Raw genomic sequence first — 27,968 nt, forward strand, 5'->3', positions numbered from 1 at the left:
TGTCCATTTACAAGGAGATGAGTGTGTATGATGATGTGTGGTCTCCTATCCTTCCTGGTTGCTGGAGCGGTTTAGCTTTCGTCACTTGTTGGTTGTTACGGTGTTTCCTGCAGTAATACAACAGCGAAGAACAAACAGTTTGCATCTTAGGTTGTTGAAGAAAACTAGAAAAGCAAAACAATGTTCAATGAAAAAAATTCTAGATAAAATCTAAACGGGAACCTTGATCTATAAACATAAGGCGGTCTAAGCACAGAAGTCATTTAAAATTATCTTGCAACGATTTCCAGATGCGCAGGCGTAAATTAAACTGAGAATCGGAACTTTCTCATGAAACCCATACAAAGATTGATTTGGCATCACCCGATTATTGCTAGGCCACCAATAACTTAAACACACATTTGTGCTACTTCATATTTTGATCATTTGAATGAATGCACAATCATAAATTTTACTATCAAATTGGATGGAGTGTTAGTTCTTGCATCACGCTAGAACAGAATCCATCTTTCTAATAATAAGAACACGCGGAGTTCTATGATGATTATATTGAATCCTTGACAAGGTGGTATAGGTTGTGTTACACTGCCCTCATTGTTCGCTTACCGTCACTACAGATCACTCCAGCATCGTGAGAGTGGCTACAATTTGTTTCCTCCCAGCAATAGGAAGGGCAGTCGGTAATTTTCTCTTCGGATCCTTCGCACGCCACGCCGTCCATATGGACGGGTCCGCTACCCTGCCCGAAGTGGGCAGCGGACTTGGCCTCCAGTGCGCCTGAAAAACCAAGCTGGCGGCAGACGATCCCCGCATCCGTCTCGTTCCAATTGGAATCACAGATGGTGCCCCAGCTGCCGCCACGGTATATCTCCACTCGGCCGCTAGTGCGAGATCCGCCGACCAACCGAAGCTCATCTGATCATTTCACAATAAAGACATCATCTCAATTTAGAAAACAAGACGAGTTACAGTCTGACGCCTACACTGTGGAGTGGTATAATAGAAAAGGGACGGATAGGTAGCCCGCCCTCATGGTTAGTAGACCTCCCAATCCCCTCATCAGCTGGAAATACAGGCTGATAACAATATGTCACGTAGCGATCAGAATCAAATTACCTGTCTGTCAGTGACAGTGCCCCAAAGAACCCATAGGCCTACCCAGGACATCAAAAGGGCCTATATTAAAGATTCGTTCCTCGTGCTATTTATGAGTTTTATCTAGAAAAACAGATTCATGTTCTAAGTTATTGCTATGTTTCTATAGCAATACGAAGGTTATTCACTTTTGAATGAAACATTGAGCGAAATATTAGCCCGTTTAGTTGTTGAATAATTATTACTTTACAGTTTCGAACTATTTGCTTCCAGACAATAATTCTATCCTCGCGGGTAGGCTGGTCCCCGTCCCATAATAAGCATCTGTACTAATGACGTCACACTTTGTTTATATGTGTGCTTTCCTATGGTTCTTTAATAGTGGACCGTGGGTCCCCACTGGCTCCATAGGAAAATGCAGAGGCATTAGTACAGAGGCTTATTAGTATCGATAATGTACGGACCGGGAGCCAGTCTGCTCGCAAAGTGGATCCGTTTGCGCCAAAAGTAAAACTTTTTTTTTCATAGGATTTCAGACTTCCGAAAAGTTAAAAGGGAAAGTTTTGGTTGGAATAAAACATACCAGTTGAAAATGTATTAATAGAACAAAATATATAATATGTTAAAGAGCAAGGGGAACTCAACCTTATAAGAATCTATGGTCCAAATAATCATTATAGGAAGGCACAAGTAAGGTTTTGAATTCCTATTTTTGAATGCCTATTTAGTGGGTGTAAGAGATAACAATAATCATTTCAGATTTTTATCATTTAGTCCATCGGTATATTTTTCCTGTACTTAACTTAAGGGATTTTGTTTGAAGTGTTTTGGGGTTGAGTACCTCCTTAAGTGACTGTTATCATCAGAGAACGCTGAATTATCATAAATACATGGAGATGATTTGATAACACAAAATTCACTTGTGTAATAAGCTAAGGTTTAAGACACAAAGTCGGATGTGAATGACATGTCACGGAAACTAAAGAGGGCGGAGTATTTCTTACCAGGTCTTGGTTTACAAACGACTCCTGCTACAGTTGAGCTGCTGCATTGCTGAGAGCCGGTACAGACAAACGGACAGTCAGCCAGCCGTCGTTCAGTTCCAGTACAGGCGACTCGATTCATCACGATCGGCCGGTCACTCTCTCGGCTGGACAACCCTGTTTTAGCCTCCAGAGCCTCGATGAAGCCGAGCTGATGACAAACGGTGGTGGCGTCCTTCATATCCCAACCGCTATCACAGACTGCACCCCAATCATCATGGCGGTAGATTTCCACTTGACCGCTCCATTTGTCCTCACCGCCCACCAATCGAATCATGCCGCTAGTGACTGTTGAGATCGAGAAGTAGTTTTCTTTCAGAATTAGTTATTGAATGACTTGTGTGTTCCGATTTTGAACAACAATTAAACGTAGGTCTAACTCTCGATAACAATAAGTCTTGTAAGTTTCACACTCTTTCATGAGGCTCACTTCTTGACAGAATGTTTGTGAGTGATACGACCAGCTTCTATAAGCTAATCTATGATTTGAACGCAAAAACAAGCACAAGATGCTTGTGCAATTATATATCAGTCCTGTAACTAATTCTTTCACTATTTGAGGTGCCATTTTATGGCTCAAATCACCAATCAACACGTATTCCTCCTTCCATTGATAATTGTTGTTTGACAATTTAATTTCAATTCAATTAAATATATTTATTCTCATCATGTAAAAACATTGTAATGATAATTCCTTTGTCTACATCCAGGCAACTCAACTTAGATCCCCCACTCAATTTGCCATATGAAGGTCATTATCCAATTTGTGATCCAAACCCATCGTTTCATATATGATTTGTACTGGGCATTGTCAGAATGCAACAGAGCTGGACCAACACGAGTTATCAATCAGAAAAGAAACGAATAAACACACCCAGCAAGTGATATCAGCCGACAACACCATCATCCCAACTCCCAACCCTCCAACTTCTATGACCTGAATAGTATCATACTGACACAGGTTTATGAGGATCAAAGCAACCGACACTATGCAAAAGCAACGGTGTTAGATTTAACACCGATGGTATCTTTGTAGGACCACTGGTGTTAAATATTCACACCGTACCTTTTTACAGTGTAGACAACCTGAAATAACTTAAAGAAAACAGTCAAATACCAGCATGATCGTTCGGCCTGCATCTGCATCAATGTTACACTGAATGAGTTCAACATAACTATAGATATGAATTGTATTAATACAACTTCATCCGGGTTCTTTAACTGCTCATCAAAACATGAATCGCAAGTCAGTGCTCGCAATTGGTTATTACTGTGTTAGAATTTCCCAAGACCTTTAAATCTAACCCATTTATTTGCAACATTTGCACCAAATGACAAGTGGTATCATCGCCTTTCTACATGTGACGTCATTTAGCCTTTTTAAATTGGCCCACATTACCTCGACATCCGAGCACTTCAAATCTCAGATAATAATGATCTGTGCTAGTCCATGTGAGTGGAAGTATGCGGAGGAATCTTGCCATCAGTACCACGGGGAACGTCACATTCACAGGTTGGTTATTACCATTGTGCCCATTCAACTGAAAAAAAAAAACAACGAAATGCACATATTTTGTATCGGTAATTCAGAGATTTCGTTACATCTGGCTTCTTTACTATATAAAAACCTGGCCCAATACAATATAGATGCCAAACAATTTTTGGCGGCACTATATCCATATAACATGAATGTCAACAACAAACAATGTATATGGATCTGATACCTTGGATGTACATGGATCTGAGACCTTGGTAGAACGAGGATCTATTTCAGAATGACATTTGATGTTGGAACAAAGTCACTTGATACAATTTTTAAGGAATTGGTCTAATGTCACTTCCTCTTCCAAGTTTGAGTTGTAGGCGTGAAGAAACAGTATTAAACGAGCTTAATAAAGCTGATCCTAGATCAAATTTGGTTTAAGGTGTCTACGTAGTCATCGTATAGTCACAGTCTGTTGCGGGCGTGAGTGAGACTTATGCAAGTGTAATTCACAAGTGACAGTCAGTCAGTCAGTGAGGTAAAAATAGGACTATCGGCTGTTCATTCTGGGACCAGCAAAATAATGAACAATGCAAGGACTTGACAATGAGGGCATGGGTGGGAATCACGAGGCGAGGGACATGTACACTGCAGAAACACTGTTTAGCAATTGAGCACTTTTCTAAACACTTTCTTGCTCTCAGTTTGTAAACGTGTCTAACATGTCTACATACTAAGCATGTTTAAAGCATTCGTCGTCGTTCGTATGATGCTTCCATAGCTAAATCGCACGGGAATTACCAATTCTTCGCGGCAGCCACTTGGCTGTATCTTCCTCTAGCTCAATCAGGCCGGTGGGACCGTGAGGGGCCTTGAAGATTGGGCAGGCTTGCATGATGTGTTCTATGGTCTGTGGTAACCCACAAGGGCAGGTGTCATCGTCACAAGCACCGATCCGGTTTAGGAAGGAGCGGGTCTTTCCCCACCCTGTGCGGAGGCTGTTCAGCCTTACCCAAGGCTCGCGCTTGAGGTGGATCCCTACAGAGCATTGATGGATAGCGTTTATCGCGGATTGAACATAGGTGTCTAAGAATAAGACACGTAATGTTTAGCTTCTAAACATGTTTCGAAAAAGTTTTTAGAGTCTAGTATCCCATTGCTACGGATTTTTACCTGTTATCTATAAGTTCCAATTGTGTGACGTCAAAGATCATCCAATTTTCCCCTGATCGGCTACCGTGACCATTGTAGTAATGGTTGCATTGCAGGCGACAAGCGTTAGACAGCTTGAAAAGCCATACTTTCAGAATCTGCCACTATGGACTTGGCGGCCTCCATGTCGTTACAGTGCTGCAGACGGTGGCGGAAGGTGCGTGCTGCAACCGAAAGCTTCTGAAGGATTGAGGAGGTGTGCAATGACATCAGGGGTGATCCTGCATTCCTTCAGAAGCTTTCGGCCGCAGCACGCGCCTCCTGCCACCGTCTCCAGCGCTGTATCAACATTCTGAAAGTAAATATTTTTGTTCGTATGGTATTTAAATTTTACAAAGCTGATAAAACTCGCTCCATAAAATTGTCACGCCTTGCTTATATGATAACCAGTAGAGTTGAATAAGATCAGAAGTAGGACTTTTTTTGAAATCGTGAAGACATAGCACTAGATATTCGCTCAACGTTTTCTAACGTTGTTTGTTAGGCCAAAAAAAAAAGTCTCCGTTTTCTGGTATGCGCGCGCGTCGCCGTGCGCGTCGGCAACATAAAACAGGTTTTTTTTTCATTAAAAGATAATGTCTCAAAACCGCCAAACTCACTGGTTTTACTGGAATCCTGCTGCTGCACAATTTTAACGTGTTTTAGATGGGGTTATGATTGAGAATAAGCTTATGTGGCCTCTCTGGACTCCCATATATTTGCACTAAGTTTAGTCGGGCACCATTTGCAGTCATCAGCCGACATTAATTTTGAAGCCAAAAAACAAGTAAAAACAAAAAAAAACGCGTCGCCGCACCACTTTTTGGGCAAGCTCCATACCAGAAACCGGAGACTTTTTGGGGCCTCATCAATCGTTTTTTTTTTAAACGGTGACGCAAACGTCTTGGTTCAACTTCCAATCGTCGTGGCATCTTTCAAATGCCTATTTAACTTTTCACAAACCAGCAAAATGCATGCGTTAATTGACGAAACTGTTGCGTCATTTTATAATTTAAACATGCATTTGTTAATCTTGGCACGATGATTGGGCTTCCACATACGATTTGCCTTCTGATTATAGAGAATGCTATTATAACAAGATCCACACGGGATCATAGATTCACCTGTACGGTCTCTCCTCTGTCAGTTAGTTTCTGCCAATCATTGGACTCGCCCGTATTACTGTAGTTTACAGCAAAGGTTCGGATGTAATGGCTTCCCGGATGTCCCTGTACGATGACCCCCGTGATGGCCGTGTACTGACCGAGGTCTACCTGGATCCATTGACCCTCGAGCTTTCCACGCGGGCATACCCACCAACCAGTACCTGTGGGGAATACAACAAAAGACCATGGCATTCAAAATAATATAGAACCAAATCCTACAGGGTTTCCGTAATAAAACTACAACAGTTAGGAAAACTGTGATTATGATAATAATAAACATTTGTATTGTAACTTGCGCCAGTACACGGGCTTTGATTTGATGTCATTCCTGTTCTTAATAACTGAGTAACTCTTTGTTTATCCTGAGGGATCCCAATTGTTAATTGTTACACGTTAAATGAGGAGAATGAGGTTTTGCCGGTGACTGCTCGCAAGACCAACACGATTCTTGAACGCTTCATAGCGACGAGGCAGGATTTTCCATGAATGACGAGGTTAATACCCAGAACGTAAGACAATCTTCTCCACAACCGACGAAATACACAACTGTTTAATTGGAAAGGAACGACAGTCGCACTAAACTTAATGTTTGTATAAGTATGTGTGGTAATGGTCTCATGATTGACCCCTTTTTCACAGAGGAAAACATCAAGTAAATAATCAGGTAGTACCTTGCAGCAAATTTCCATAGTCTGATTAGAGGAACTTTCAGTATCTGCGGTGGGCACAAGATAGTGCTCCAACGCATCGGCGCTTAATCAAGACATCGAGTGGCCCCCATGCATGCTTCCCTTACCTAACACCCTGTGATTTCTTTTTAGGACCGGGTGTTGAAGATGCTGTCTGTTCAGTTTTCGTCAAAATGCGAATGCGCATCGAAGCAGAAACACGCCAAAATTAACAACTTGTAAGTCGCACAGTGGCACATTATCCATAGACGGGCCTGGGAATGCATCATCAGGGATGGAGGACTATGTGGAATGAGTTGATCAATACACACAGTCAAATTATTGTGTGGGCATGAACAATGTGGCTACAAAAAAAGATGCAAAGTAGGTGTTGACATAATGTGAAATATAACTTTATTGTAAATAAGGCCTAAATGTGTGAAATCAAGGGGTTTTTTTTGTTACTACTTTTCATTTCCTTAACATGTAACAATTGACACTTCGGGTCCCTCACTATAAACAAAGATTACTCAGTCATGTGAAACAGAAATGGCTTGCAACAGGCATCAAATTAAGGCCCGTGTACTGGCGCAACTACCAATACCATTTTGTATTCTTGTCATTTAAAGATAATTTACAATCATGGTTTTTATAACTATTCCGTTTTTTGCGAACCCTGGAGAATCAAAGTGTCGGAAATTCGCAGCCGACACTGAGTTAGTGATGTTGATTTTGTTTAAACGACAGTAAACCAGCATCGATTGTTTCTTCCAAGCTAGGGCATGAGGACACTATGTTACAAAACAAGTAAATGCGATGACATAATGGTAACACGGACAGAGTGATTCATTGAATCGATTTATTTATTTAGTTATTTTTTTTATATTTTTTTGGGTGGGGGTCAAGTTTATGGTGAATGCATCCACTATTTTCGGGATAACCCTATCGCCCATCCCAGCCCCCCCCCCCAAAAAAAAAGAGTGAGATAAATCGCCCTAAATCGCTGGGATTTACATAAGCACGTGAATACAGGATACGCGGTCTGACTGTAGCATGATTTCTGCTGCATTAATGTAACGGGAAATTGTCATATACATGCGGCGTGGCGTGCTCACACAGAATCACTTCCATGCATCTTTTTGTTTCAATTTCAAGAACAGTTTCAGATTATTCAAGCTCTCCAGGAGTACATGGTTCAATCAATAGGCCTAGTTCAAATAAATATTGTAAAAAGTGAGCTGTCTTGCGGAGATTATCAGGAATCCATGGAGTTTTTTTTGGCAGACTTCTATATATCTAGAAACTTAGACAAAAGGACATTTTTGGGTTAAAGACATGTAGGATCATTTGCATGTATCTCAGAAGTAACCTACCGAATTATTATCACTTATTTTTGGATTGAAGAGCGTAGGGTACTAACCACCCCGTGATGTTATTTCGTCTGGCTTGCTGTCATTGCGAAGAAATCAAGAAATATAGGTGATTTCCAACGATCAGTCAATTGACTGCATGATTTTTGGAAATACAGAGTACTACGGTCGAAATCGTGTTTCGTGATCAAAAGCTTGCATATGGTTTTTCAATGTTTTCGCGAAAAATTAGCTTAAGCTTCAACAGGCTAGGTTAAACTTTGAACATTCATCTTTAGAATTTGAGAGGTGTTATTATTGGAAACGAACAATGCATGAAAAGCAAATGATCCTAAAGCCTTGAGAAAGAAAAGGGGCTGGTCATATTGACCAAGAATGGAATCCATAATTAAAACATTCGAAAGGCATCGTTAATTAGTATTTATTTTTTTACAAGTTTCTAGTTGTTTTTAGAGTCGGGCTTATACAATTCCAATGTCTTAAATCACAAAAAAGAGGGAAAAACACAAATTAAGCAACAGTTGCAGACTATTGCAATGAGAGACTGAGTAGCAATCAATGAGACTTACTATTCAGTCGGGCCTTGCTTGGGAGATAAGTTGAGCTGTATGAGCCTGACGCCGTCAGGCTGGAATCAGGGATGGCCCCACTGGCCATCCCCAGTGGAGAACTCGTATACGAAAGACCTGAAATGACACAAAATATATCGGATACAAGATATTGTATCTTTCATTCCATGTTTGCTTGACAATGAAAAATGTTTGGGCGATTTTTCAAGGGACCATTGCATGTAATTATAACATTCATTTTGAGCAACTTTTTCTGAACTGCAAGAAAACCACGAAACAAATGTTTTAGTTTAAAATGTGTGTAAAGTGCAGTTAGGGGTTTTTCGTTCAATTTACAAACCCACACATTTGCTGATTGAATTAATGTTTAAAATATTTACGACAACCCCCAAAAATCTGGCAACTTTTCTTTTCTGCAGCAGTTTTAACATCGAAGTTTCTACTTAGAATGGAATCACAGTTTTGCTCATTATGGAAATGCACATAGCATAAAAAACCTTGCAAATAGCAATATACTATGAAACTTGACAAACAAGTTATACAGGACACAAAGGTGCATTCTCAACGATTGCGTTCAACCGTTCCATTAAATTGGCTCTTAGGGTGAAAAGGGATGTAAAAGAATGTCAAACGAGCAGTGGTGACGATCACCGTCGGCGATGAAGGAATGAAGGATTATTCTAAAATAGTTTCAGTCGTTAAATACCTCAATCAAGATTTTTCACCTAAATAAGCCCAGTTTTAACAACTGAAAAAAGTCACCGGAAAAAAACACCCCCATCAAGTCCTGCCGACGAAAAAAATTGGTGTTAGAAGTGTCTAAGTTTGTGCTGGTCCCTCAGGGGCCAGCCTATAGTCCTCTTTGTACCTGACTGACTGACTGACTGACTGACTGCCTCCCCCCCTGACTCCCCGACTGACTGACTGACTGACCGTCTCTCGTGAATTAGACTTGCTTAAGTCTCACCTTAGCCAAAAATGTTGAAGTATGATTACACCGTGTAACGCCAATGAATGGTCTAAATCCGGCCCATTGTGCTCATCACATGAATGAATCAAATTAGGTTTTGCCCTTCACCGACGTTTAAACGCTGTATACTCAGTGTGTTACCTCCCGAGTGTAAGTTGGAAAAAATCACTCGGGTGGGACTCAACCCACGACCTCCTGCTTTCTAGTGCAGATGTCTTACCACTCGACCACCGAGCTAACGGGATCGATTGGCTGGTTCGAATCTGATGTATATAGCAGCGGGTATCGCATAAACTATTATAAGATGGCATTTTTTGCGTCGGGGTTTATAAATCAAATTAGGTTTTGCCCCCTCACCGAGGGTTTAAACACTGTATACTCAGTGTGTTACCTCCCGAGTGAAAGTTGGAAAAATCACTCGGGTGGGACTCGAACCCACGACCTCCTGCTTTCTAGTGCAGATGTCTTACCACTCGACCAACGAGCTAACGGGATCGATTGGCTGAATGAAGGGAATTCCAGTGCATAGCCATTCTGAATCGAATAACGAGAATGTCATGCGTTCTTGGCTCATCTTTACTAGGTTCGCCTTATCTTGTTGGAAATAAGATTTGATGTTTTTTTTAATAAATGCCAGATGGCCTTTATCCTTTGTTCAATTCCTTTTGTCCCCATCCAATTCAGACAGAAAATCAAGACTACATAAAGACATGGAATAGCTTCATATTTTGTAAAGATCGTATGAGTTTGATACAATGTGCCATTTATCATACAGTGTTAATAAATGTTACCGCAGGTGTCCCTTCGTTTAAAGAATTATGACACCCCCCCCCAAACACACCATCGGATCGCCGCACGGCAAACATAGGGGTGCAAACAATACATTACATTTTACAATTAAACATCAGCAGTTTCAAGTGCTTATTTACCTGATATGCTTGAGCTCCTTGCCTGGTCTTGTGACGTCACATCTTGCACTACAGGATGGGCTGAGCATAATTCTAAAATACAAATCCAAAATTGAAATATTCCAATTTTCATTCTTTTTAAATGGAATAAACATTGACAGACAAATGATAGGCGCAACATGCGTCTCGTGATTTCAGGCAACGGTTTGGGCATTCTGATAGCGCTGAATCCAGTAGATTCGTTTATGATGTACGAAAACTATACGGATACAGTAGTAAAAATGATGAGGCATCAACTGACAAAACTATATTCAATACAAATAAACTATGAAATGAAAACTAACATGACGACAATGTTTTTAAAATGTACCGTCCCAGTTATTTTCAATGTTCAACTCAAAAAATAGATGTATTGTTACGTGTGCACACGTTTTGTGCTTGGATGGTGACGCTTGTAACTGTAAACCACAGAAATACAAAGTTTCAGCTATGGAAATCAGTTGCCTGCTTACAGGTTTCCATGTGCTGTGTTTTATTTTTGGTCTACAATAGAAAATAATCTGTAAAATTACAGTTGACAACGAAACATTCAATTCAGTTTCAAACTTACGTGAGGGCGCAGTGATGGTGATTAGCGTGGCCGCCAACACCAGCAGATTTGATGCAGAGTAAGACATTGTTTTCGAATACGGTGAAAGAAAGTTATACAAACGTCTTATTGGGAGAGATCAGCTGGAGCCGAGTATGAACCGACGGAGGTTGGTAATCGGTTTATATATCATGGTGCTGGGCATGATGTGTCGGGGTTAACAGGTGCCGCTAGCTGAGCAGATATATAATCCGTCTGGCTTTCATGGAACAAATCCCCCGAGACGTTGTCTACGTGGGTCTATTTGTGTTGCTGAGAAGCTATATCGGGGACTTCCGACTTGGGTTAAGCGAGGGCGTAGAATCCTGCGGGGGGGGGGGGGGTTACGGTGGCACTTACCATCCCCTTCCCCGATATTTCGCAACAAGTACCTTTTTTTAACATTCTACGAACGTCGAACGATTTCTCAATATTAAAATCTACGATCCTGCATTCTAAGGCTGTTCAGTAACTTTAGCATTCCATTCATTATTTTGACTCCATTTTACTAGTATCAACATTAGTCAGCGGCTAGCGGTTGGGGTGGGGTGGAGGGTGGGGTATTGCAAGCCCCAACCCCCTCTAGATCCGCTAATGGATTACGAATCCAAATGTTTCATCAATTATCACTCAGTTGCACAGAATCGCCATGACAAGTATAAGTCAGTCCTATAGAAACCTGACTATAGGGACGATTTAACTTTAAAAAAAATCTGGTCACACAGTGAAATCTATTCGTTTTGTTATAATCATAATGGTTTTTCAAAGTTGGACACAGAAACTAACTTGAGCAGGGTTGAACCTGCGACCTAATTTCATTAAAACTGAATAAATATACTACAGAACAACCTGATAAGGAAAGTTATCAATGTGTTATACAACATTATGATCCATTGATGTGCGGCAGGACTGGGCGGGACCAATATGGCATGGTCAAATGGGTGAACATTGGAAGTCATTTCTTCATTTTCTTGTGTTCTGGCACTAGATCAAACGCGCACATTAAGACGAGCCAGCAACTAAAAAGTTCAAGGATCTTACGCAAAAGGTACATTCATTTCCTTGTGACGCATGTGTTTTGACACTGGCTCACAGTTACCCTATGTATGACGATCCTGTAACGAACATGCATGTTCAAGACGTTCATCCAAAATAGACTTAACCTCTGACATTGTCTGGGCAATATATCAAACATCTGGTAGTGACATTGCCGTGTAGAGTACCAATGCACCAAATTGCTCACGTAGGGAGCTAGGGCAAAAATCAAATCCCGGCTTCAAACATTCATTTCCTTGTGACGGATATGTTTTGACACTGGCTTTCTGGTTCATAGTTACCCTCATGTATGACGAGCCTGTAACTAACATGCATGTTCAAGACGTTCGATCATCCAAAACAAACTTAACCTCTGACATTGTCTGGGCAATATATCAAACATCGGGTAGTGACATTGCTGCGTAGAGTACCAATGCACCAAATTGCTCACGTAGGGAGCTAGGGCGGAGCCGAAAACAAGTCCCGGCCTTGACATTCATTTCCTTATGACGGATATGTTTTGACACTGGCTTTCAGGTTCATAGTTTCCCTCATTTATGACGAGCCTGTAACTAACATCCATGTTCAAGACGTTCATCCAAAACAGACTTAACCTTGAAATGTTCTGGGCAATATATCAAACATATCTGGCAGTGAATGCAGCAACATGTGGTTGAGTAAGATTTGAGGCTTTGCATGGTGAAGATACTAAATAATGAAAGGTTTGCGGAAACACCATGTGCGAATAATTTCTCAACTAAGAGAATGGTTCTGAAAAGAACCAGAGGTATAAACTCCATGTGGTTGCAGAGCAGTAAGTAGGCCCCAGATCAGTTGCCCCCTTTATTCAATTCAATTCAAACACATTTATGTTCTGTTCATGACAGAAATGGAAAATAATATAAGTATTGAACAGGATATAAAGGCCACTAGAGGTGGCAAAACATTGAAAGCATAGCTTGTATCAGGCACATACGAAAGCCCTGTAGTGCCATCAAGTATATATTTTGTCCAAGTTCGTTTTTACGAGATATATTTTTCCCAAAGTTCGTTTTTACGAGATACATTTTGTCGAAATTCGTTTTTATGAGATACATTTTTCCCAAAGTTCGTTTTTACGAGATACATTTTGTCGAAGTTCGTTTTTATGAGATACATTTTGTCGAAGTTCGTTTTTATGAGATACATTTTTCCCAAAGTTCGTTTTTACGAGATACATTTTGTCGAAGTTCGTTTTTATGAGATACATTTTTCCCAAAGTTCGTTTTTACGAGATACATTTTGTCGAAGTTCGTTTTTATGAGATATATTTTTTCGAAGTTCGTTTTTACGAGATACATTTTGTCGAAGTTCGTTTTTATGAGATTCATTTTTCCCAAAGTTCGTTTTTACGAGATACATTTTGTCGGACATGAAATTGGGTGACTTTTCATGTAACGTTTATCTGGGGTCAATGAATATGGTATCAAAAGCAATTCTGTGCGATGGTCATGGTTGGGATGGCAACCGATTTAAAAACATTGGTAATCAATGAATTTTGGTCCTTTTTGTAGTCCCCGAGGGGCCAACCTACAATCTTCTGTGTGCTTGACTCACTGTCTCTCACATGTGAAAAAGACTTGCATAAGTCTCACCTTGGTCCCACAACTTACTCTGCTGGTCCCAGAGGGCCTGACTACGGTCTTCTTTGTACCTAACCCACTGACTGACCCACTGACTGACCCAAATAGTTCAATAGTTCATAGAGACCCCAAAGTCAAAATTTGTATACTGTATTCACGTACGTTTATTGCATTAAAAGGAAGTAAATAATCAATATTATAAAACAAGACAAGCATTTCAACTAATGAATCGTAAAAAAAAACATTATAAGAATCCACCTGGGGGCCCGACTATGACAAGGCAAGGAGGCCTCTTAATTGTGTCCAGTTAATTATTTTTCTTTTTATTTTTGGTAATATGATAATCAAGTACTAGGTCTATAACAAGTGCAGTTATAAAGTAAATGAAAATCTAATAAATATTACTTCTAGATAAAAAGACAGGTTTATTCTAATATAAGATTATGGCAAATATTATACATGGCACAATAACACAACAATTATTAAGTTTATCAACCATAGTATTTGACAAAGTTTCTTCACCATCACGTATTCTACCTCGTACGCAACATCGTAGCTTTTTCCTGAAATAACACTTAAAGTTTATCGGTGTATCAGAGTATAAGAAAGTCCACAATTTTCACCCTCACTGCTTATCCTCTGTGCTTTAACTTTTCGTTCCCCAATTTCATTTGAACGTATTTATATCAATGGACTCATTCTTCTATGAGTAGCTGACTTTGAAATTGTCCAAAATGGATGCAATATAATTGATTATCGATTCCACTCCTGTTCCGTTTTTGGGGTGGTCTTTTGTGTAGTCTTTTGGTGTTTTCTTATGATCATTTTGTATATATATATATATATTTAAAACAAACAAAGCCACTATGATTGTTGCATGCTTTTTATGCGCATTGTATATGCTGCACACAAACATACATTGACAACAAGAAAGCTTCTGCCTCTGACTCAAAACATCTAGCCAGTATGCACTGTTAACAAAGACTGGTGTCATAGATTGCGCAGTCGCTAATATACTGTACAATGCCAAGAGAAGCGAGTTACCACTCTCCATATATTTTTTTTTACAGCATGCACGGGTTATAGGCCCAGGCCAGTCACGTGACTATAGAAGAAGTCGACCAGCAGTTCACGAGGGGCGCTTTGATGGTCCGAAATACCATGAAACAAATATTATTCCTTTAAAAAAAGGAGATAAGTGTGTATGAGAATATGGTTGGTCTCCTATCCTTCTTGGTTGCCTGAAGGGTTTAGCTTTCGTCACTTGTTGGTTGCTACGGTGTTTCCTGCAGTAATACAAAAGCGAAGAACAACAAGTTTGCATCTTAGGTTGTTGAAGAAAACTGAAAACAAAACAGCTTTCATTTAAAAAAAATGTGTTCTAGATAAAATCTAATCAGGAATATACGAAATTAAGAATCGTGAGATATTTTCAAGAAACCCTTGCAAATATTGATTAAGGTATCAACCGATTATTGCTAGGCAACTAATAGTTTCAACACATTGTACTATTTCAGCTTTTTATCATTTGAGTCAAGGTATACGGTTGCACAATACAAATCGTTACTATCAAATTGAATGGAGCACTCGTTCTTGCATGACGCTAAAACAATTCCATCTTTCTAATAATAGGAATACGCGGAGTATTTTCTATGATGATTTGAATCCTTGACAAGGTGGTGTAGATTTCGTTACACTGCCCTCATTGCTCGCTTACCATCACTACAGATCACTCCAGCATCGTGAGAGTGGCTACAACTTGTCTCCTCCCAGCAGTAGGAAGGGCAGTCGGTAATTTTCTCTTCGGATCCTTCGCACGCCACGCCGTCCATATGGACGGGTCCGCTACCCTGCCCGAAGTGAGCAGCGGACTTGGCCTCCAGTGCGCCTGAAAAACCGAGCTGTCGGCAGACGATCCCCGCATCGGTGACGTTCCAATTGCTATCGCAGATGGTTCCCCAGCTGCCGCCACGGTATATCTCCACTCGGCCGCTGGTGCGAGATCCGCCGACCAACCGAACCACATCTGATCATAATAAGACGGTTGTCTTAATTCAAGAGAAAAATATTCGAATAAACAACGAAGGCCGAAGCTGACTAGGTTTGCAGAATTGCTAATGTTGTTAGTATCGTGACATTGGGCGATGGCTTCTGACTATAGCGCCCCTGAACAAAATAAATGACAAAATGGAGAGCTGCCAACACAGGGCTGGAAAGCTCAGTCGGTAGAGCACAGGAACGGCAACCCGGAGGTCGCATGTTCAAACTCCGTTCCAGTCAATTTCATTGTTCAATTAAATAAATTAAAAAAAAAAAAAAAAAAAAAAAACACGACGAGTCACAGTCTGCCACCTTCACTTTGGAGTGGTGTAATGAAGAAGGGACGGATAGGTAACCCAACCTCACAACTCTATTTGTGAAAAGAATTAGTCGTATGCTATACTGAGCAACTCAAGTTGGCCATTCATTTAAAGAATCTATGGTCCAAATAATCAGCATTGGGAGGCGATTCCTATGCTTTGTCGGGAAAAGCTATATTGTGGGGGTGTAAATGATAACAATTCTCTCAGATGTTTCATTGGAGTTCAGAGATTTCTTTGCTCAGTTAATGTCTTCACTTTTTGGGAAGGACCTTTGTTTGAAGTATGTATTTTGGGGATGAGTACCGGTATTTAATTGACTTTAATTGTATATCGGCGAACGGCGCCATATTACAAATACGCTGGAGATAGATGATAATGATACGGGAGTTACTTAGTGTGCAATAAGTCGGATGTGAATGACATGGAAACTAAAGAGGGCGGAGTATTTCTTACCAGGTCTTGGTTTACAAACGACTCCTGCTACAGTTGAGCTGTTGCATTGCTGAGAGCCGGTACAGACAAACGGACAGTCAGCCAGCCGTCGTTCAGTTCCAGTACAGGCGACTCGATTCATCACGATCGGCCGGTCACTCTCTCGGCTGGACAACCCCGTTTTAGCCTCCAGAGCCTCGATGAAGCCGAGCTGATGACAAACGGTGGTGGCGTCCTTCATATCCCAACTGCTATCGCAGACTGCACCCCAAGCATCATGGCGGTAGATTTCCACCTGGCCGCTCCATTTGTCATCACCGCCCACCAATCGAATGGCGCCGCTGCTGGGAACTGTTGAGATTGGGAATTAGTTTCTATCAGACTTAGTACTGGAATCACAAGTGTTTGCTGATTTTGAACATCAATCAGACGTAGGCATAATCTCTCGATAATAATGATTGTCTTGTAAGTTTCAATTTCTTTTTGAGGTTAATAACCAAATCTTTGTGAGTGATACGACCAACTTCTATATAATGTTATCTTATAATGTAATCTATAATTGGAACGCTAAAACAGGCACAAGATGCTTGTGTAAATACATATCATTCCTTTTAACTTCTTTCCCTATCTGAGGTGCCGTTTCATGGCTCAAATCGCCTGGCAAGACGTATTCCCCGTTCCATTGATGACTGTTGTCTGACAAAAATGATAATTCCTTTGTCTTTGTTTATTAAAGGCAACTCAACTCAGATCCCCCACTCAATTTGCAATATGAAGGATATCCAATTTGTGATCCAAACCCATCGTTTCATATATGATTTGTACTGGGCATTGTCAGAATGCAACAGAGCTCGACCAACACGTGTCATCAATCGAAAAAAAACCGAACAAACACACCCATCAAGTGATATCAGCCGACAATACCATCATCCCAACTCCCAACCCTCCAACTTCCATAACCTTGATACTGACACAGTTTTTATGAGGGTCAAAGCAACCCACATTGCAAAAACAGCGGTGTTAGATTACTATCACCATGATAAAATATCATGTTTTATATTTACTGTTTAAGTTGTATACGTTGACCTTCAAGGAACAGGACCACTTTCCTGGTAATGAGACACATCTAAGGAATGGCCAGTTTAGCCACAAGGTCCGCGTGGGTGGATGCTGGGCTGCACCGGAAGGCCACAGTGATTCAGCCCACAGACTTATAAGGAAATCCGATTGTTCTATTAATTTGCCTAGCCCTGCCCCCAGATACAAGTTGACCAAACACCTTCAATTCTGTATTATTAATATTCAATAGTTACTGAACGACTCCTAATAAGGCAAGAAACCTGTAAGATAGCTGTAAGATTGGAATGTTCATTTACTGAATAAAAACCCAGTAGAATCTAGGAATCAGACAGAGAGCGTCACAGCCAACCGAATAAACCACATCATCCCAAGTACCACTTCGTCTCTTACTGTCTTACTTTGTCTATATAACCTCACGGGTTATATTTGGTGGAGAATCCGGGTACCTCTCTCAACATCGAGTTTTTCATGCTCACGCGATCGAAGTCAAAACAACAATCTGCATCAGCCATGGCCTGTACAGCGCACATCGAGTCTATCCTACCAAAGTTCACCGGGTACGACTCGGAGGACCCCGAGTTATGGATCGACCGGTACGAGAGGTATGCTCTCCAAAAAGCATGGACGGCTGTGCAACAAGCCAGCAATTTCCCCCTCTACCTTGCCAGTTCTGCCAGTTACTGGTACAGGGACTTGCCGAATGCAACAACGGGCACCTTTGCGGCACTAAAACAGGCTTTCCTCAAGAAATACGAGCCTCACGAAGGCATGCGATGGGTTCGTTTGTCGGAGCTGGCCGACAGGAAGCAACAGCCCAACGAAGCGGTCGAAAAATACCTGAGCGACATTGAGAAACTGTGCTGTCAGCTGAAGCGCTCCCAAGAAGAGAGAATGGAGGCATTCATAAGAGGACTGCTGCCCAACCTCAGAGCCCATGTCATCAAATCTCACCCAAAAACCATGGATGAGGCGGTAACGCAAGCAAGAATCGCTCAGTCCACAGCTGCAGCGCAAGAACCAACCTCATCCACTGACGTGAACGTGAACTCAGCAATCAAGCAGCTGTCTGAACAGATCGCTTCCCTCAAAGACCAGATGACGACAGTTTCGGCGGCCACACAGCCATCTCCTCGACAGCCACCAAGCAGGGGATACGAGTTAGGACAGCGTCACTTCCGCCCCCAGCAAACCCAAGTTTTCCGACAGCAGCAAGGCCCAGGACAGCAGCGAGCCCAAGCAGCGGTGCCGCCCATGATGTACCCATGCCGTGGATGTGGAGGTGAGTGTATAAGTAGGCAAACATGTCCGGCCTGGGGTATTGAATGTAACTTTTGTCATAAGATAGGTCATTTTGCTAGGGTGTGCTTCCAACGTAACCGACCAAACAATATCAATGATATTCATCCTTCTAATCAATGACTAGAGACGAGACCCAAAGTTCCACACCTGAGTAATGTTTCTGCCATGTCAGGCGGGAGCAATCTAGTTCAAGTCAGAATTGGCTCAGACTCCCGATTTGCGTTAGTTGACACTGGGGCATTGATTTCGTGCATGACAAGAAAAACATACACGCAGTGTTTCCCCCAAGATCAGTTCCCATTGGGTCAGTCAGATGTTCCCCTAATTTCCGGTGTCGCTGGCCACATAACAAAAGTTGTGGGCAAAGTTGCCCTGCCGATTTTTATCGGGGAGCAAAGTTTGGAACACCCTTTCTACATCCTCGAAACCATGAACCATGAAATTATTCTTGGAGTAGACTTCTTGAAAGAGCAAAAGGCCAAGATATCTTTTGAGGAAAATCACGTAGTGTTCCCCAATGCACCTTCGATTCCTTTAGTAGGTAAAGAGGCAAAGAAAGTGACTGTCAGAGCAGTGTGTAATGTATCGTTGCCAGCTAGAACGCAGACTGTTCTTCCTGTTCAGTGTAATAACATTAAAGCCCAGTACGGTATCATTGAGCCAGTTCCATCTCTGTATGATGATGAGCAATTAGTAGGAGCAAAGTGTGTTGTTAAATCTGTTCAGGGTAAATCAGTATACCAGCTTATGAATCCCACTGACAGTGATGTAGAGATTAAGCGTAACCAAGTAGTTGGCTTTTGGGAACCGTTGTCCACGGACATGTGTATTGAAAGTTTTGAGGTAGACGGAAATGAGACATCTAGGCCTACACAGACAGGCAATGTGTTGCACAAAAATACCGTACCTGTAACTGAAGGTGTTGACCCCCCTGATATCCTTAGTGAGCTTGGTATCACTATGACAGATTCAGATATAACAGCAGATCAAAAGCAAAAACTTGTCACATTTTTGGCTCAGCACAAAGAAGTATTCGCGAAAGACTCAACTGATTTGGGTACAACTGATGCACACTTTCACCGAATAGACACTGGTGATGCAAAACCTGTCCACCAGCGTTTCTATCGCACTTCACCTGTTCATAAGGCAGAAATCGACAAACAAATCCAAGACATGCTAAAAGCTGACATAATCGAACCATCTACGTCGCCCTGGGCTAGCCCAGTAGTGCTTGTGAAAAAGAAGAATGGTGATTTTCGCTTTGCAGTAGATTATCGTCGTCTTAACCAAGTCACAAAACCCATGTCCTTCCCTCTACCTCGACCTGATGATGTATATGATACCATAGGTGAATCCCATGCTACGATATTCACAGTACTTGATCTTGCGTCAGGATTTTGGCAAATACCTCTAGATCAGGGGAGCCGCGCGAAAACTGCGTTCGCATCACATAGTGGCAATTACCAGTTCAAGAAACTTCCGTTTGGTCTCATGAATGCGCCAGTTTCATTTCAAATGGTCATGACTCAGGTGCTGCGGGGTCTAACTTGGAAATTTGCACTTGTATATGTGGATGACATCATCATTTTCTCTCCTGATTTTGACACGCATTTGACGCACCTGCATGCCGTCTTTGACCGCCTTCGTCGTGCGAATCTCAAGTTGAAACCACAGAAGTGTCACTTTGCTGCGAAAGAAGTAACCTATCTGGGGCATGTCATATCGAAGCAAGGGATCAAGGCTGATCCAGCCAAAACGTCAGTAATGACCTCCTTCCCCGTTCCTAAGGACCCGTCTGAAGTTCGAGCATTTCTAGGGATATGTAACTATTACCGTAGATTTGTGAAAGGTTATGCCACCATAGCAGCCCCCCTAAACAAACTCCTGCAGAAAGACGTGCCATTTGTGTGGACAGAAGATTGCAACAATGCTTTCCTCCAGTTAAAGCAAGCGCTCGTCTCTCCACCGATCTTAGGCTATCCTAATTTTGATCGCGAGTTTATTCTGGCTACAGATGCTAGTGGGTTTGCCATCAGTTACATCCTCTCACAAACCGACGAAAACGGTAAAGAGGTTGTCATTCAATACGGTGGGAGAGCGCTCACAAAGGCCGAGCAAAAATGGTCCATAACCGAAAGAGAAGGTCTAGCTGTTGTACAAGGAATTCAGTTTTACCGGGTGTATCTTGCTAACAGAAAGTTTCGCGTCCACACAGATCACGTTTCTTTGCAATGGCTCAGATCTATACGCAATGCTGTAGGTCGATTGGGACGATGGTCTATCTTACTTCAGGGGTATGATTTTGATATTGTTCATAAGTCTGGCACGTCCCATGGTAATGCTGATGCCCTTTCACGTCGACAATATGACGACATTGCCTCTCAAGTTCAAGCCGCGAATAAGGACCCAATTCCAGTTGAGACTGTGCACCAGCCTCAGGAAAACAGTCACTCCGTAACGCTGGGTGAAACGTACGAGTACAAATTGACTTATGCCACGGATAAAGAAACAGTCTGTTCTATCGATAACCCTGACAGTTTGACAGATCAATCCGTTGATATCCAAGCTCGCCAGCGACGCGATAGTTCCCTGAATCAGTACATTCAGTACTTAGAAAATGGTAGTTTGCCATCCGATGGGAACGCTGCTAGACGCATAGTCGCCCAAATTCAAGATTATGTCATACAGGACGGTATATTGTACCATTACTATTATCCACGCGGCAAAGGCCACCAAGTTGATCGACAAATCAAACAGTTGGTTGTTCCTACTTGCTCACACAATGATATTCTCCTTGCATATCATGACTCTGTCCTGGGTGGACACCAGGGTATTGATCGTACATACAACAGTATTCGCCAGAAGTATTTTTGGCCCCGAATGTTTTCACACATTGAAGCCTATGTTAAGTCATGTACAACCTGTCAACGCGTTAAGGTTAACCGCCATGCTCAGCGAGCACCCCGTGCAAAGACTAATCGAACGCTTGAGCGTATCATGCAGAACTTTGACACCACGCGCAAAATTGCAGCAGACAACATCAAGGCGGCCCAAGTCAAATACAAAGAACAGTTTGATAAGAAATCCAAAACCCCAAGTTATCAAGAAGGACAGAAAGTATGGCTTTACTGTGCCAAACGTCAAGTTGGCTTGTCACCCAAAATGTGCCACAAATGGCTAGGTCCGTACTATATCTGTGAGGCTCGCGATAACTTCACCTACAAACTTCGGCGATGTAGTGATAACAAACTTATGTTGTCCCCAGTCCACGCGAATCGGCTGAAGCAATACCATGACCCTCAAGACAGACCAGTGCACATTCCTGATAGCTTAGACATCCACACTGAGGCCGGTCCAGACCAATTTGAGGACAGTGACACTATCAGTGACACTGTCGGGGATACACCCCACTCTAAAGATAATCAATCTGCCAACGAACACGTGCCACAACCCCCACCTGTTGTTTTGGGCAGTCCCAAACGTCCCTCTGATACTAAATCACCGGACACTGATGACCAAGGTCGTGGCGATTGGTTTATCGTACACAGTCTCAGACGCTCTGCCATAATAGATGGTAAGCGGCATTATCAAGTCAAGTGGAAAGGATATACCAAAACAACCTGGGAGCCCGAAGACAATATTCCTGATGAGTTAATCCAAGACTTTCACATCCGTAAGACCAAACGGTCCAAAACATATCAGAATAAGCGCAGACGATAGGCATATGTCCGAATTATTTAGCTCTCTCTCAGTGCAAATTGCTATTATCCGCTTTCTGTAGTTAAAGTGTTTTAACTTCTAGTATGTATCATTTAGTGTAAAGTTTTCCTGTACTTACAATTATTCCATTTGTACTCTGTAGTTCGTATTATTTTTATTGTTTGCCTCAATTCCCTTTCTTTGCCTCATGCTTTTAATGCCGGCCATGGACATGATTGCATTACCTGTACACTCATTCTCATTTATTGACTTGTTTGTTATACAATTTTGTTTTCCTGTATTCATTTCGATACATTTCCATTTAATACTTGTCTTTTTCTTTTTCTCATCTTCAGGTCATGTATAAGTGTTATCGTTGATTTCTAATATGCCTTATTTTTAAAGTTCCGAACGTTCCATTTTAAGTCCGGAGACTTAAGCTTCGAGGGGAGGGCACATATCACCATGATAAAATATCATGTTTTATATTTACTGTTTAAGTTGTATACGTTGACCTTCAAGGAACAGGACCACTTTCCTGGTAATGAGACACATCTAAGGAATGGCCAGTTTAGCCACAAGGTCCGCGTGGGTGGATGCTGGGCTGCACCGGAAGGCCACAGTGATTCAGCCCACAGACTTATAAGGAAATCCGATTGTTCTATTAATTTGCCTAGCCCTGCCCCCAGATACAAGTTGACCAAACACCTTCAATTCTGTATTATTAATATTCAATAGTTACTGAACGACTCCTAATAAGGCAAGAAACCTGTAAGATAGCTGTAAGATTGGAATGTTCATTTACTGAATAAAAACCCAGTAGAATCTAGGAATCAGACAGAGAGCGTCACAGCCAACCGAATAAACCACATCATCCCAAGTACCACTTCGTCTCTTACTGTCTTACTTTGTCTATATAACCTCACGGGTTATATTACACACCGGTGGTATCTTTAAAGGTCCACCGGTGTTCAATTTTTGTAGTGCAGACGTAAAATAAAATCAAACCAGTCAAATACTAGCATGATCATTCGGCCTGCATCGGACTCACTGTGACATCAGTATGAGTTCAGCATAATTATAGATATGACTTGTATTAATACAACTTCCTCAGGGTTCTAATAATTTTTCATCACAATATGAAACTCAAGTCAGTGCCCGCATTTGGTTCTTATAGCGTTGGAAGAAGCCTAGACCTCTAAACTGATCTAACCATAAAAAAAAAACATTTACACCAAAATGACTAGCGGAATCATTGCCTTTCTACGGCGATTTAAATTGTTTAGATGGGCACATTTGTATTACCTCGACATCCGAGCACTTCGAACCTTAGCCAATAATAAGAAGAGCTACTCCATGTGAGTGGAAGTATGCGGAGGAATCTTGCCATCAGTACCACGGGGAACGTCACATTCACAGGTTTTCCTCTACCATTGTCCCCATTCAACTGGAAAAAAATATAACGATTTACAATCACCACCAACGCAAAATCAGGTAGCTCATATATTCGTTATACGTACGTCGGGCTTCTTTGCTATCTGACGAGCTGCGCCGATATAAGAAGATGCTAAACGTGTTTTGGCGCTATCTCCTTTTTACATGAAAGTCCAATTGATGTGAATGATGATCTGATTCAGAGTTGCTTGTGACAATTAAAAAATATCACATGATATAAGTTTCACTCTAGAAAGGTTCACTCTTGAAATTATGTTCAAATTTCCATAATTCTTATGTCACTTCCGTTTCTCAGTCTGAGATGTACGCGACGTGAAGAAAACATAATGAACAATGTATTCGCCTTGATACCATTGGCGTCGATCCGGGGGAGGGAGAGGCGCTGGGGGTGGGGTTGATCCAAATAATGTTTGCGCTGCAGGGGAAGACGGTGATGGCGATGCCCCCCATAGTTTATCACAGTGCATATAGATTATTACCAGTTACATATTATATCCTTCCAATATTATTCGGTACGTGTAATAGCGCTAAGATATTGGTCTTCCACACCCATTTCGTGTAAATGAAAACACACTGGCAGAATTTGGTGTAAAACGCGAATACGTGTACCATTAAATACGTGTTTGAAAAGCTCCCCATAGAGTTAGGTGGCGTCGAGCCCCCCCCCCCCCCCCCTCGCTTTACGAATGTGTATGCTACTTGCCCCCTCAATGTTGACAAGAAATCACCGCCGGTGCTTGAGTGTAAACGGATATCGCGACCCGAGCTTAAGTCAAAGGAAGTGCAGATCAAAGGTTTGTTTAAATTTACAACGACACTTAATTTGACATCAAACCAGTACGAGACCCAATCGGTTCAGGTTTAACAGATAAAAATAATGTGTTCTTTTTTAATTGCGATTTAACATAATACTTTATAGGCTTACCTTTGCAAATTAACGCAATTAGGGCCTAAACGTTTGCGAAATGACGCACTAGCATAAACGCGATAGTTTTGCGAATTGACGCAATATTTTGTAACAGTTAACGAAATAGGCGTGATGGAATAGTTTCGCGAAATTTATTAAAAGCAATAAAACTTTTACAGATTAACGCAATAGCTTTGCAAATTAACTCGATAGTTTTTTTTTTCAACGCAAAAATATTGCGTTAAAGCATATAAATACATTGAGTTCTTTCGCAAAACTTTTGCTATGATAATATCACCAAAAAAGCAATACTTCACTTATTTAAACCTGGAGCGATCGAAATTCCGTACGATTAGCCTTGTGTTTTTTCACTGTCCATATGGAATGTGAAAACTAGAGAATCGATCTTGACGGGATCCTAGGCTCACCTGTACGGTCTGTCCTCTGTCAGTTAGTTTCTGCCAATCATCCGACTCGCCCGTATTACTGTAGTTTACAGCAAAGGTTCGGATATGACTCGAACTGTCTCCCTGTACGATGACCCCCGTGATGGCCGTGTACTGACCGAGGTCTACCTGGATCCATTGACCCTCGGGCTTTCCACGCGGGCATATCCACCAACGAGTACCTGTAGGGAATAAAACAAAAGACCATGGCATTCAAAATAATATAGAACCAAACTCTACAGGGTTTCCTTAAGGAAAGTACAACCGTTACGGAGTGATTATGACAATAATACAGTGGCGGTTCTACGGGGGTAATCCCCCCCCCCACTTTTGTCTAGCCCCCCACCCCCCTCCCCCCCCCAAAAAAAAAATCCATTAAAAAAAACCAAATTGCCTCAACAAAATGTAAGAATGTGACGTACATTCGAACGGTCTCCCCCCAAATAAATAGTCGTGTGAAGGGTGCATTTGTACACTAAATTAATATAGTGTGCCTGATTGTAGCATTTTATCAGCGCTCCGCATTGGAAATATGGCACGAGCAGCCCCCCCCTCCCCCCCCCCCCCCCCCCCCCCCCCCCCCCCCCCCCCCCATTTATTGATTTTCGGAGGCCTAAGTGACCGGAGAAAATAACCGGTCTACATTTCAGCACGCCTCCCTGAAAAAAAAAGAAAGAAAAAAAACTCTGGATCCACCCTGCTAGCCCCCCAAAAAATATTGGCTCTAGAACCGCGCCTGCAATAATACATATTTTGTATTGGAATTTGTAAATTGGTTTTTATTTTAAGTCATTCCTGTTCTGGAGGACTGAGTACAACTCTTTGTTTATCCTGAGGGACCCGGACCCCCAGGGTTAGTTGTTAGATGGTTAAATGAGGAAAATGAGGTTTTGCCAGAGGCTGCTCGCAAGGCCAACACGATTCTTGAACGCTTCATAATTAGCAATGAGGCAGGATTTTCCATGAATGACGAGTTTAATACCCAGAACGTAAGACAATATTCTTTACAACCGACGAAATACACAACCATTTAATTTTGAAAGGAACGACAGTCGCACTTAACTCACTGTTTGTTTCGGAATTTGAGGTAATGTTCTCATGATTGGCCCTTTTTTCATTGAGGAAAACATACTAACTAACATTTACTTCGATATGATAAATAATCGGGTCGCACCTGTGCTTGCAGTAAATTTTCATCGCCTGATTGGAGGAACTTGTCAATATCTGTGATGGGCACAATCATAAAGCGTTTCCTGTACAGTCTTCGCCAAAATGCGAATGCGCATCGAAGCAGAGACACGCCAAACTTATTAGGCGCGCAGTGGCACATTTATGCATAGACGGGACTGGGAATGCATCATCAGGGACGGAGGACTATGTGGAATGAGTTATTATTATTAGTATTATTATTATTCATTCGGCCAACAAATGAACAAAAGTACAATGTCAAAGCAAATAAAAATCAGAAAGTAAACAAAAAATGATAATTGAAAAGAATGACCTGACAAGACTGAAGACTGATGCGAGTAGGAATGGGTTGGTGGGAGGGGGGGGGGGGGGGGGAATGGAGGGTGGACAGTTCGACAGGGGAGAGGAGATAGAGGGACAGAAAACAAGAACAATATAATATTTCAAACCGGCCAGGGTAAACAAAAGTGTACTTAAACACTGTAGCCCTAAGGCCTGCCTACCCATGCTCGAAATGTCTACACAAAAAATAAATAGAATACAATGCAAATAAAAATATATAAATGAAAATAAAAATATATAAATGAAAATAAAAATATATAAATGAAATGAAAATGAAGGGGAAAAAAAAACGAAAAAAAGAAGAAAAAAGAGAAAAAAAAGAATAAAAAAGAAAAAAAAACAAAAAAACAAAAATACAAACACCCCCCAACACCCCCCCCCCCAACAAACAAACCAAAACAACCCAACAAACAAACACCCCCAAAAACATACAAATGAAATGCTGCTGAAAAACAAACACACAAGCAGAAACTAGAGATTTACACATAAATATACATATCAGGTGAGCACTATAGAAAAGTTATCCGAGATCTTGGAAGTGATCAGACAGACTTCTGTTGAATGAACTTAAAGAGTCAAGTATAACCAAGTCTTAAATATGAGATGGAAGGTTGCTCCAGATGCGTGGAAATGAATGGGTGATGGAGTTCTTGAGGGCAAGAGTTCTGGCATACTGTTGGCTGAATATCACATGATCTAGGTGGCGAGTGTTTACTGTTATATTACTACAAACAGAATGGCAGTCAATAAGTCCATACAGACACTTCACTACATATGTGACGGACTGCTTGGCTCGTCTGTTCTCCAAAGACATCCAGTTCAGGGCTTGATGAAGTCTGTCCTCGTACGTTACGGTTCCCCTGGCAACCTTCAGACACATCCTGCTGGCCCGCCTCTGGACTCGTTCCAATTTACAAATGTCAGCGGCAGTGTAAGGGGATCAGGCAGGCACTCCGTATTCAAGCACCGGTAGTACGAGGGATTTATAAAGAGATGAAAGGGCCTGCGT

At 41.6% G+C, this 27,968-nt stretch overlaps 1 protein-coding gene across 1 annotated transcript; it reads right to left on the reverse strand.

Annotated features, from left to right (window-relative positions):
* On the reverse strand, nt 1-27,839 carry LOC119738185 (scavenger receptor cysteine-rich domain-containing group B protein-like). Its single transcript, XM_038212933.1, has 6 exons — nt 27,722-27,839; nt 25,412-25,611; nt 23,927-24,068; nt 16,565-16,894; nt 15,466-15,774; nt 1-107 (listed from the first exon to the last, which is right to left on the reverse strand). Exons 1-6 carry the CDS (start codon nt 27,837-27,839, stop codon nt 82-84), a joined length of 1,125 nt encoding a protein of 374 aa, XP_038068861.1. The 3' UTR covers nt 1-81.
* Between the last annotated feature and the right edge of the window lie 129 nt (nt 27,840-27,968).

The sequence above is a fragment of the Patiria miniata genome, unplaced genomic scaffold (assembly GCF_015706575.1).
Source record: "Patiria miniata isolate m_02_andy unplaced genomic scaffold, ASM1570657v1 HiC_scaffold_3, whole genome shotgun sequence".
In the NCBI taxonomy this organism is placed as follows: Eukaryota; Metazoa; Echinodermata; class Asteroidea; order Valvatida; family Asterinidae; genus Patiria; species Patiria miniata.